We start from the raw sequence: 12887 nt of genomic DNA on the forward strand, positions 1-12887 counted from the left end.
TTTTCCTCTTTGACTGCTTTTACTTTTGTATGTATATTGGTATACTTCATGGAATGTCACACAACTATGAAGCTGTGTTCGTTTTTCTTTATTTTTTTTTCTGTTCTTCAGTCTAGACAATGTCAGTTGACTCATCTTCAGATTTGATGATTTTTTCTTCTGCCTACTCAAATATGCTGTTGAGTGCAGATAGCAAAAATTTTTTAGTTCAGTTATTGTACTTTTCAACTGCCAAATTTATATTTGAGTTTTTAAAATAATTTATATCACTTTATTAATAGTTTCTATTTGCTAAAACATTATTTTAATGCCTTGTGTTAGTTCTTTAGATCCTTGAACATATTTAAAATTTCCAATTGGATTAATAAATAAAATGTCTAATTTTCCTCTGAGACAATTTCTATTGACTAATTTTTTATTCTGTATAGTCTATACTTTCTTAATTCTTTGAATGTCTCATTTTTAGTTGTTGTTGAAAACTGGACATTTTAAATGTAATATATTTATACTGGACATCATATTTTCACTTCTCCTCAGGATTTGTTCCTGTTGCTGTTTGCTGAAGTAGTAATTTTTGTTGTTTTGTTTTGTTTAGGAAACTTTCTAACTTAATTCAGTAAAGTCTGTTGTCTTTCTCATGTGCAGCCCCTGAAGTCTCTTCTCAGCTGAGGGTCTGTTAATCATTGGATAATAATCCTTAAAATCTGAAAAAAAATTATCTCTGTCTTTGCAGAAAAGTTCTGTGTGCTTGTTTAGGTTCGCCTTCAATAAACAACCAGGCAGTTGCCAACGCTGCCTTAGTTTTTGTTATTGTTGTTGTTTCCTGCTTGCATAGAGCCTCAAGATCAGCAGGAGGTGAGAGGTTTAATGGCTTCTCAGGTATTTCCAGAACATGTGAATACCCTGGTCTTTCACACATCCCTGGATATTTGCAGCCTTCTAGATTCCCAGGAGTATGTTGGAGCTTTACAAAGTACTATGGATGTAATTCCACCAGCTTTCCCTTTTTAGTTTGTTAGTTCATCTACTGTTTGTTCCAATTTTTAGCCACTATCTCAGGCCACAGAGTTAATCAATTGTCTGTAATTTTTTTGGACAACCATGCTCTGGGGAAAAAGCTTTTCTGGGAGAGAGTTTTTGTGCTGGTGAACTCTGCATCAAATCAAATGCAGACATCCTTGCAAGTGGAGGTTTCCATAAAAACCACCAGACAGGTCAAATAAAGACAATTTTTTTGAGAATGAGGCTTTGAAAGCATTCTAGCCTGATTCTGCTCCCTCTGGTGGCTGCCAAAAGGCTGCTTTTAACAATAAATTATTCTTTGAGGCTTCTGTGGAGCTGAAGAGATAGGACTAGAAGGTGAAACACCACAAAGCGCACTCTTCTTACTAAGTTTAGACTTTTTATTAAATTAGTGCTCCCTAGATTGTTGCAAGCCTTTGGCTAATTTCGAGTGTTGACAAGGCTGATTTGACATTTTTTTGCCAGGTTGTTTTTTTTATTACATTTATATAGGAGGGAGTTTTCAGAGACTCCTGCTTCACTATTTTCATTGATGTCTCTGCAAGGACATAATCTGGGAATGTTGGCTTTTTATTTTACATTTTTTTCATGGTCTTCTTATTTAATTTGCATTTTGTTTATGGTGGGTTTTTTTGACACATACTTTTATAAAATGTGCTGTCAAACCCATCAACAGATCTCTTGGTTTACTCAGCAAGGTGACACTCTCCTTCAGCCCATTATGCAAATGATATCTTATTGATTACCCTAATTTGAACATGTTCTGTGTTTGCATTTAGATTTTTATTCATCTGAAACTTTACTTTTGTTACTATGTGAGTTAGATGTGAGGTATAGAGACCACTTTGAATTTTTTTAAACAGAGATTTCACATTATTTCAGTACCATTAATTAAACAACTTGTTTCCCACTGAATTCAGATATCATTTTCTAAAAATATTGATTCGGATTTATTTCTGGCCTTTAATTTTTCCCTCTGATGTTTACTATGATGAGGAAAACAAATGTTGCCTTAATATAGAAGTATTATAGGATGTTTTAGTATCTGGTAGCAAGTTTCCAATATTAATTTTATTTTTCAGATACCTTTTGGCTAGTCTCACGTACCTTTTTTCCATGTGAACTTCATTTAATGCAGTTCAAAAAAGACTACTCCATTTTGCTGTATTTTTACACTAATGTTGGGAGAACACACATTATAGTCTATTAAACCATTTTGTAACAAATCATCCTTTTCATGTGAAACTTGATTTAGGGTTTTTAATAAGAGTTTTTGTTTACTTTATATAGGTCCTCTTTTTTCGTCACATTTTTTCCCAAATTATTTATATTTTTGAGAAAAACTTAAAATTATTTCTTCTGTATTTTAAAAACAGATTATTACTCTTATAGATAAAAGCTATTCATTTCCTAATCCTTATATCCAGCCATTTTACCAAAATTGTTTATTGTTGTTTTAAATAGAATAGAATTCTTCTATTTTTCTAGGTATTTAATCATGTTATCTAAAGTTGAAGGTATATTACCTATTCATTTTCAATATTATAATAGTAATATTTGATTTTATTATGTAATTGTGTTTACCTAGTCTTTCCTAAAGCATGATTAATAATGTGATAAAAGTTAATATGGTCTTATTCTTGAGTCTAATGAGGATACATTCAATATTTTATAATTTATTTTGTATTTGCTATTGTTTCTTTATGTTATAGTTGAATAATTTTTTTCTTGTACTAGATTTTCAAGATATGAAAGCTAGATAGTGAGTGAATTTATTAAATGACTATTTTGCAAAGTGTTAGCATATTTATTTTATCCTTTAACTTGTTGATGTGATGAATTATGATTCCGAATTTTCTATTGTTTTTCAATTTTTATGTAACTGAAACAAATTCTACTTTATCATGATTAATTTATTTTTTACTTTATGGAAGGATGAAAAGCTATACAATTCACTTTATTCTGTATATCTTCTTTCTTAGCTGGAAGATTTGAGAAGAGTTTATGACCAACTAACCTGGAAGCAAAAAAGTCATGAAAATCAGTATCTGGAAGCAGTTAATAATTTTTATGCTGCGGTAAGTTGATTTTTTCCTACTTCCCACTTAGAACACCATTCTCTATTTCCAAATATTAACTCATATGTCTAAAAGTGATTTCATTATTATACATTTTGCCTTTTGATAATTAGACATGTATGAATTATTCTTTTATTCTTTTCTTAAAGAAAAAAACATGGGATATTGAGCTTTCTGATGTTGCAAAAGATTTTTCAGCTATTTCTTTGGCATCTACAAAACTGACGGAAGACAATAAAAAACTTGGGATTGATATTAACAAAATAACAGAAAAAATCAATGAAAGGTAAATTTGCAAATACATTTTTTTCTTATATACCATAATCCAATATGTTAAATACAATAAACCTCTCCAGTTTGTGTCCCTGGAGTGATACGGTGGTGTTTTTGTTTATCAGTAGCTTAAAATTTAAGTTATATTCAAAATGTTGCCTTTAATCAATCTGGGTCCCCTTTGAAAAGTTAAAATAATTGTAAAAAGTTATCTTATAAGAAGCTTTACACAGCCTTATCTCACCTCTTTTTGACATATCCTCTTATACTCAAAAATACTTTAAACTTAAAATACAGTAGCCCCTCCCTTAACCATGGGAGATGTGTTCCAAGACCCATAGCGAATGCCTGAAACCACAGATTGTACCAAACCCTATGTATACTACAATTTTTCAATCTGATAACTGAGCTGGCTACTAAGTGACTAAAAGACAGGTAGCATACACAGCATGGATATGCTGGACAAAGGGATTATTCACATCTGAGGCAAGAGAGCATGAGATTTCATCATGCTACTTAGAACAGCCTACAATTTAAAACTTATGAATTGTCTATGTCTAGAATTTGCCATTTAATCTTTTCAGACTACAGTTGACCACAGGTAACTAAGCCTGCAGGAATCAAAACTTGCAGATATGGAGGATCTTATGTATGTCTTATCAAGCTCATGATCTCCTTTAGTCCACCCTCAATTTTTCCTGCAACTACTATACTAGTATTCTTGGTTTGGAAACCTATGAGTTTTCTTGACTCCTCTATTTCAACTCTCATATTTAATGGATCAACAAGAACTATTCCACATACTAAATGTATCTTCAGTTTATTCTCTTCATTGCTCCACCAACAATCTAGTACAAGCTATCATCATATCTGGCATGAACTCATAGTTCCTGGCAGAACTGGTCTACCTGCAATCACTTTTGAATCCATTATCTACATTTTGATAGGTATGTTCTTGTTTATCTTAACATAAGTATGATCAGTTCCCCTCTATATCTGCATGAATTTTAACAGGGGTAAAAGGACAAAAGGCCCCCCACCACATATCCTGCAAGGTCCCTTTAATAGGCACATCTGCTTCTACAGTCTCATATTCTTCCCAGTCCACCCTTATTACTTGGTTCAAATACAGTAGTATTACTTCAGTTTCTCCCACTTGTCACTCTTTTTCCAGCCCATACATGGTATTTTTATGCTACTTTCCTTTCCTAGAATGTTTTTACCACTTCCTTCTACCTAATTGCCACTTATTCTTAAGATTACAGCTGACTATCCTGTGAAATTCAATTCCTCTGTCACATGTACATGTGATACACATGCCTCTCTTTTTCACGTCTCTTCTCATATTCATAAATTTTTGTGTATGAATATTTGATTCATTTCTGTCTTCCTCAAAAATGGGAAGATCCATGAGGTCAGACCACGACTACTTCTCCTTCGCTATTGAATCCTCATCATATAGCACAGAGTCTGACACATACTATGCTATCGGGAAAAAGTGACCATGATACTTGATTATTGTATTGGAAGTTTGATAAAATTTCTTAGAATTATTTTACTTTTGGAAATGATGAAATGGAACAATTTGTAAAACTTTCTTGTATGTGAAACATACTTTTTTAAGGATGTTGGTTTTTAAAGAATAACTTGAACCTGTTGTTGCTAATATTACTACATTTTATCATTTTATTTTATAAAGAAAAAGAACCAGAGGAGCAAAAGCTAACAAACATCTGAAGAGTGGGTGATCTAATAAGGACACTCACCTGGAGGAAAGGGAGAGTGTGTGAAAGCAGGCACTTATTAGATCATTCTGCAGTAACACACAACCCCCAAATCTTAGTGACTCAAAATAAAAAGGTTGATTTCTCACTCACATAGTAATTTAGCTGGTAATAGAGGGAAAAGTACATTAGTGAGATCACTCAATGGCTCTTGTAGCTTCCACAGGAGGGTGATACATGTTAATACCACTCACATTCCTTTGAACAAAGCAAGTCACATGGCCAAGTCTGATGTCAGTGGGATGACAAGTCTAATTCTCTCAAGCATAGACATAGTGAATTATTGGGAACACAAGTACATCTATCACAAGCAGTGGGAATTCAGCTCTATTTATGGGGAAGGATTTCCATGGTGTATATCTTGCTTACCCAGAAAGCACCTTGAGATGTTACTTAATTATTTAATCATTTAATTTCCCCCCAATTTTTACCAGGAATTAAAAATTAAATGGATAATTTTTAACAGCGGATTACATGGTGCTGAACAGAGAATTAATAAACAATCGGTAAAATAAAGTGAAAGAGAGATTAAGAGATTTGCAGGCCAGAGTCAGGTCTACCATGTATCTAAGTCACGTTCCTAAAGAAGAGAAGATTAAAACACAGGACAAAGAGATAATTACCAATTCATATATCAAAATAGTTCTTATATTCTTGTTTCTAACTGGTAACTGTATATATCTATCACATTTATGTATATATGCAAGTAATTTTGTCTATTTCAATTATTTGCACATATAAACTGGCAAGTCTATATGTATGCAGCAAGTATATATTACATTACAAATGTATGCAAGTGTAATTTTTCATTTCCTAAAGTTTTATTTGCTTTTCATCCAAATCTGCTAGGTCGTTTTATGATTTTTTGTTTGACATAGATATTTAAAGCTTATCTTTTATCTCTTAAACAGTGTGAATAGTTATAATCTGCACCTAATAATTTAAATGTCTGTACTCTTTGTAATTTGCTTCTACTTCTTATTCGCTAGCTCATGCTTCAGTGCCTTTTTCACTTGTATTCTTGGCTATTTTTTTTTTTTTTCGGGTCCCGACCGCCACCGGCTGATTTTTTGTCTCGGTCATGGAACGGGGTTCGCCTCCGACTCAGACCTTCCCCTGCGGATTACCAGCGTATTTTTTTTTTTTAACCATGTGTAGTCCACTTGCTTCTGAACACTATTTGCTGAAAATCTTTGAGTCCTAGGATAAAGTTGAGTTAATCATTGCAATCTTATGTTTATGAAAAAGTTTCTATTTTTCAACTTGTGTCCTTGGATATGCTCTAGACTATGATTTTGTTTCCTACACCATATTTAACAAAACTCCATTTAACCAAAAGTTCCAGTGCCTTAAGAGTAGTAACATCTTCTCTATTTAGCACTCTGTCTGTAACACGTTTGTTGTAAGAAATTTGGAAAATACAGAACGTACAAAAGGAGACTGAGACCCTAACATTGTTTCAATTCACAGAAATATAGCTATTAATATATTACTGAATTTTTTCCTTCTTACTAAATAACTAATTATGAGTTTTGATCTTATTCCCAGCATAATAGATTTTTCACAATATTAAACAACTGTTAAATACATCATTTAAATAGCTGTATAAAAGTTTATTATATGGATGAACTATGATTTATGTACAAATTGCTATTATTTAGATGGCTCTCATTTTTAACTATTTGTTGTAAATATTATGGCAGTGGATTATTTTGTTTAGAAATCTTTATCAGCATATTGGCTTTTTAAAATTTAAAATAGTTTCATAGAATTTGATTCAGTCTAATACTTTTAAAACTCCCACTTCATCTCTAAAAGTACTTTCCAGAAAGACGATCCCATTCATGAGGCTATGCATACATGAGCCTGTCCTCTCACACACCTGTGCTAACTTGAGTGTTATAGTTGTAACAAATCTCTCTCAAGATGATAAATGAAAACTATCTTCTTAATGGTGTTTTGAACTCCATTTATTTGATTACTAGGGAGGTTGAATATTTGTACATCCTCTATTGAATTCTACTTTTTCTAAATAATTCTTGTGTGTTTCCAAGGAAGAAGTGAGGAACTCAAAGTTCTAAGGGGCAAAGTGGCTTTCCTAAAGTCCCACAGCTGAAGTTTAAAATCTGACTTTCTATATTCAGGTTCAGAATATTAACCTCCTCTCATTTTTTGCAGTTTAATCTGACTTAACTGACATTTAGTAAATGTTCAAATATGCTCGATAAATCAGTCGAATAATAACAATTACAAATAGATCTAATGTTAAAATTGCTGTTATTAATATTTTGGGGCACAGATAAGATGGTGGTAGGTTCACAGAGCGACACTTTTGGTGTGGCTGAAGCTTAGAGAAAGTGCGTGATCTGACCTGTGTGCTTGTGTCTGGGTGTGTATGTGTGTGTTTGCATGCAGTACGTGTTTTTATGTGGAAGGTCATCAGGAGAAAACATTGAGGCTAAGGAACCATCATGCCAGATAATGAGTCATTTAAGACGTTTGGACTCAGTTGAGGACTATAGATGTCCACCAAAGAAGCCATATGATCAGACTTTCCTTTTAAATATGTCATTTTAGTGGTATTCGGATGAGTTAAGGTTTGAAAAACTAGTTTGATGATGGTACCAGACATTAAATGAAAAATGTGTAGATGAAAAAAAGGAAGGTTGGAGGGTAAATGTTGCTATGTTTGATTGGGATTGTGTATGGCACAATACAAGTGTAAGCATCTGGAAATCATTTTGATTTGTGAGTCTGAAATTGTGGAAAGATGGTCATAGAGATAGATGTTAGATGTAAAATGCGGAAGTACTTTAAATTGTCAGGCAAACATTTTCACATTTTTTCCTTCATCTGTTTCTTAAAAATTTGAATTTTTATAGATAGAACTTTCATGGAAAAATTATAACACTTGGCCATATATCAGTATAATGTAAAATTTCCCCAATATCTGATAGGGCAGAATCAATAACTATAGTTAATGGCCTTTATAGACCCCATTTACTAACCCATAGTTTGTTTTTTCATAAAATCGTGAATATCTACTTAGAAAATATAAGAGAAAACCTCATTCATTAGAAAATTATACCCAAAATGCAACTAAGAAGATATACATAGAAAGTAGGAAGTTTCTATGAAGAGAGTACCAAATGTGATTAAAATATACTTAAAAATGAATAGACGGATATGTCAAAAATTTGAATGTGACCCAGTTATGAGAAAATGTCAAGTTCTAACCAAATACATTGAAAGTCTTATTGCGGTTGTAACTAAACTCCTAATGTAATCTCATTTTGTAATTTAATAAAATAACTAATCAAGGTAATTTTAAAATGACTATTTATGGGGACAAATAGCCCTATGGAATATTTAAATGTGAGAACGATTATATAACCATTAAACTCTGTGGTATTGTTCAAGGTTGAGATAGCTAGAAAACAGAAATATCAGTAGACAGCAACAGCAATCAGTTAGAAATAAAATTTAAAAGATATCTCTTACAATATAATTTTGAAACATCAAATCCACGAAATGAATCTAGCAAGAAGGTGTGTGATAATACTACCCAGAAGACTCATAATATTGTTGAAGCAAATTAAAGAAGATGTAAATCAGTAGAGGGGGGCATACCTTGGCCATGAACTGGAACACTCACTCATGCAGGCTGGGTGCAGTGGCTCACTTGAGCCTGTAATCCCAGCACTTTGGGAGGCCAAGGCGGGCGGATCACAAGATCAGGAGATCGAGACCATCCTGGCTAACACGGTGAAACCCCGTCTCTACTAAAAATACAAAAAATTAGCTGGGCGTGGTGGCGGGTGCCTGTAGTCCCAGCTACTTGGGAGGCTGAGGCAGGAGAATGGCGTGAACCCAGGAGGCAAAGCTTGCAGTGAGCTGAGCTCATGCCACTGCACTCCAGCCTGGGTGACAGAGCAAGACTGTGTCTCAAAAAAACAAAAAACAAAACAAAAAAAACTTGATATTAAAATGTATATGGAAAATTAAAGAAGGAGAAATATTTAACAATGTTTTAGAACTAAGCTTCAGAAATTATAAAACCATTTTTCAAAATTAACGATAGAGCTCAATATGTAAAATGACTCGTTAATGGTGCTAGGGTAAAAAGATAGACCAGTGGAAAATGAGTAGGAAGTCCAGAATCAGACCTATACATATACATTCACCAGACTTGTGACAAGTGTGCCACCGTAGTGCAGCAAAGAATAAATGGCCTAATAGCCTTATGAAAAAAATAAAAAAGTCTTACCTCTACCTATCTAACAAACAATAGTCTATTTTTTTGGAACATAGTTGTAAATGTGAAAGTTTGAACAATACAAAATTCTAAGAAAACATAGAAAAATATCAATAAATATGAGTTAAGTTTTCTTAAACAGAAAAATAAATACCATCATAGAGAAAAAAACTGATAAACAGTTCATTAAGAGAGAGAAAAGGTAAACACAGACTGATAAAATATATTTGTTACAGCTATATCTGAGAAGATAAATTGATAAACCAAAAAAATTGGTGAAGAAAAATTAGTAAATAATAAAATATAAATATATAATATAATGATAAATATAAAATAAAAATAAAAATTATAGAAAAAGCTAATAAACAAAAATCTGCAGAACTGAACAGTCACTTCACAAAAGAGGATAAACAAATGTATAGTAATCATGAAAGAGTAGAATAAATAGGTAAGATACAACATAGTCATACAAAGGAATACTCTCTAGCAGTGAGAATAAACAGATTTCAGCTACACAAAACAACATGAATGAATCTTAGAAACATAATATTGAGTAAAAGTAGACAAAATGGCTGTATATACTATATGATCTTGTTCAGAAGCAGGCAAAATGGTCATAGGAGTCAGGATAGCAGTTCCTATTGGGTGGTAGTGACTGAGAGAGCACACTCCTGTCTGCTGGCCATGTGTAATATATATATATATATATATATATATATATATATGCATTTTTTTTTCTGAATGAGGGTGGTACTGGTATATTCACATTAAAAATTGATTGAACTATACTCTGATTTGTACTCCTGTATAAAAGTTCTACTTCAATAAAATGTTACTTTTAAAACAAATATTAAATTACATAAATTGTTAATTCAGTCCAACTAAAATGTGTTCAATCACTTATTAATCATTTATTGAATTCATATTGTAGGCAGATATTATGGTAGGTTCTAAAGTTACTATATATGTGGAAAATTTCCTGCCTCCAATGAGCCCCCAAGAAAATACATAATTATTATGGAAGTTATGTTTTTCAGTAGCTGATATGGTTTGGCTCTAAGTCCCCACCCAAATCTCATCTTGAATCCCCACATGTTGGGAGAGGGACTGGTGGGGGGTGATTAAATCATGGGGGAAGACTTCCCCTTGCTGTTTTCATGATAGTGAGTGAATTCTCAGGAGATCTGATTCTTTGAAAGTGTGTAGCATTTCTTCGTTCACTCTCTGTCTTTCCTGTTCAGCCATGCTAATATGTGCTTGCCTCCCCTTTGACTTCCGCTATGATTGTAATTTTCCAGAGGCCTCCTAGTCATGCTTCCTGTTAAGCCTGAAGAACTGTGAGTCCATTAAGCCTCATTTCTTCATATATTACCCAGTCTCAGGTAGTTCTTTATAGCAGTGTGAAAACAGACTAATACAGTAGTCTAATAAGTACAGTAAGAAATTCAAGAAAGAGGCTAGCAGGAGTTTCTGCACTGCAGCTCATTTTAGCTATTAGTGACTATGATTACCTGGGATTAAAAACCAAACAAGCAAAAAAACTTAATTCTGTGGTTTCCTTTACCCTGCTTTCTATGAAGATATTACATTTGTTAATTTTTTTCTCTTTGAAGTAATATGGCCTTGTGATGCTTTTACATATAAAATTAGAAAGATAAAATGCACAGCTTTTTTTTACAGTTACAAACCCACCACCTTGTAACTGCTTGCACCTAGGGCCTATGTCATCATTTCCCCCATTTTTGGATCCTCAAGGACTAACCTAGTGTCTGAAACATTGTTGATGTACATTATGTGCTATACAATATTTTCAGTAGAAAATATTCATTTGTAGTATACTATGTGTAACTTGTTACATTGTATAAAATACATAAAATAATATAGAGATTAATAATTTTTACCTTTTAGCACTTTATCTGAGAAATAGCTTCATATATCTTTATTTGTACTTCATTTAAAATATTTTCAAACAGCAATTTAATAACTTTATAACTATGATTAATAAACTAATATTATAAGTTTATACTTAGGACTAAATGTATTTATATTTAAAGAAAACAGACTTAAAAAGCAGGTGTGTGAGTGTGTTTGGGTGTCCTGAGCACCTGCTTTGTGTCTGACACCATTTGAAGTGCTCATGACAATGTTTAAATTTACATTGTTGTATAGGAAAATAATAATAAACATGTTGACTAATGAATATATAATTAAAAATGTAGTCATTGGCACTCTTGTGAGGACAATAAAATTGAGTAATGTGGTAGAGAGTGACAGGCCAGGGCAGGGTTGAGGATTCTGCTTTAGCAAGGATATTCAGTGTCACCTCTCTCAGAAACTAATATTGGAATTGAGACCTGAATGAAGACATGTCAGTCAAGCAGGTCTGAGGAAGAGAATTCCAAATATAAGAGGAAGCTTTGAGACAGATAAAAATTCTTTGTGCTCTGAAAAGACAATGGAGGCCGGTGTTGCTAGAAAATTGTATGAGAGTGGTAATTCACAGAGACAAATGTTGGTAAGGCAGACAGGGCTCATATACTAAAAGCTTGTAAGTGTGCTAATGATAGAGGCATACGATTAAGGCATTTTCATAATCTTACGTTTTAGAGAGATCACTTGGGCTGCTTAGTGATGGATGGACTTTGGTGCATTTAAGACGGAAGGCTTTTTTTGGTAATTCAAAAAAATTATAATCATTAAGACATATAGATAAAGGTTTTTGCAGTATAAATGGTAGAACATTCAGATATATTTTGGAAGGGGTGCTAACTTGATCTTTTGGTAGGTGGGATATAAGACATGAAGGAAAAACTGGTCAGGCTATTTTCTGAAATAACAAGAGCTTATAGAGGGTATGAAGAGGATTTGAGGAGAGAAGATATGTCTCCTTAGGCCATATTAAATTTCAGATTCTTATGAGCTCTTGAAATGGTAATGAGAAGTAACAATTAGATACATTGGTTTACAGCCCAGTGATGAGGAGGATCCCAAAGACAAATTTGGAGTCATAAAATTAAACAACGGGACAGTTTAAGATGTCTAAAAAGAGAGTGTAGGCAGAGAAGTAATGAGAATTTACATTTTGTGCAATATGGACAATGGAGAACATGAAAAATTTTTTTGCTACAGAACACTTATAAATGGGGCATACACAGGGCTCACATCTTTTAAATGAAGAGCTGGGCTTACAGGCAAGTAAAGGAAATCCTCAGGGGTCAATGCATTGAAAGTAATTGAACAACTGCAGGCTGAATTCCCAGCTGATATTTGGCTGCCCTGAAAATATGGGTGGAAGAATAGCCTTGTTGAACTTGGTAAACAAGGGAATTAAATTTTAGTGGCTTCAAATAATAGGTCATGGACCATGGATTGTGCAAGTGAAGGAGCTGGATAAAGTAAGGGCACTTAAGTGAACAGAAAAAAAATCTACCCATGAGCAAAGGCTGAAGCAAGAAAGTATCTGTCTACGTCTGG

General features: G+C 33.1%; 1 protein-coding gene across 6 annotated transcripts in view; it reads left to right on the forward strand.

The window, feature by feature from the left end:
• CCDC178 (coiled-coil domain containing 178) overlaps positions 1 to 12887 on the forward strand; it is a 506076-nt gene that overhangs the window by 166505 nt on the left and 326684 nt on the right. For all 6 annotated transcript variants that reach the window (XR_009213490.1, XM_058438507.1, XM_058438509.1 and 3 more), the window contains exons 13-14: positions 3006 to 3101; positions 3251 to 3387. Coding sequence is in view for 5 of the 6 variants with exons in the window: in XM_058438507.1 (XP_058294490.1) it covers positions 3006 to 3101; positions 3251 to 3387 (233 nt within the window). In the remaining variant the exon portion in view is untranslated. The remainder of the gene's footprint in view (positions 1 to 3005; positions 3102 to 3250; positions 3388 to 12887) is intronic.

The sequence above is a fragment of the Hylobates moloch genome, unplaced genomic scaffold (assembly GCF_009828535.3).
Source record: "Hylobates moloch isolate HMO894 unplaced genomic scaffold, HMol_V3 SCAFFOLD_5, whole genome shotgun sequence".
NCBI lineage: Eukaryota > Metazoa > Chordata > Mammalia > Primates > Hylobatidae > Hylobates > Hylobates moloch.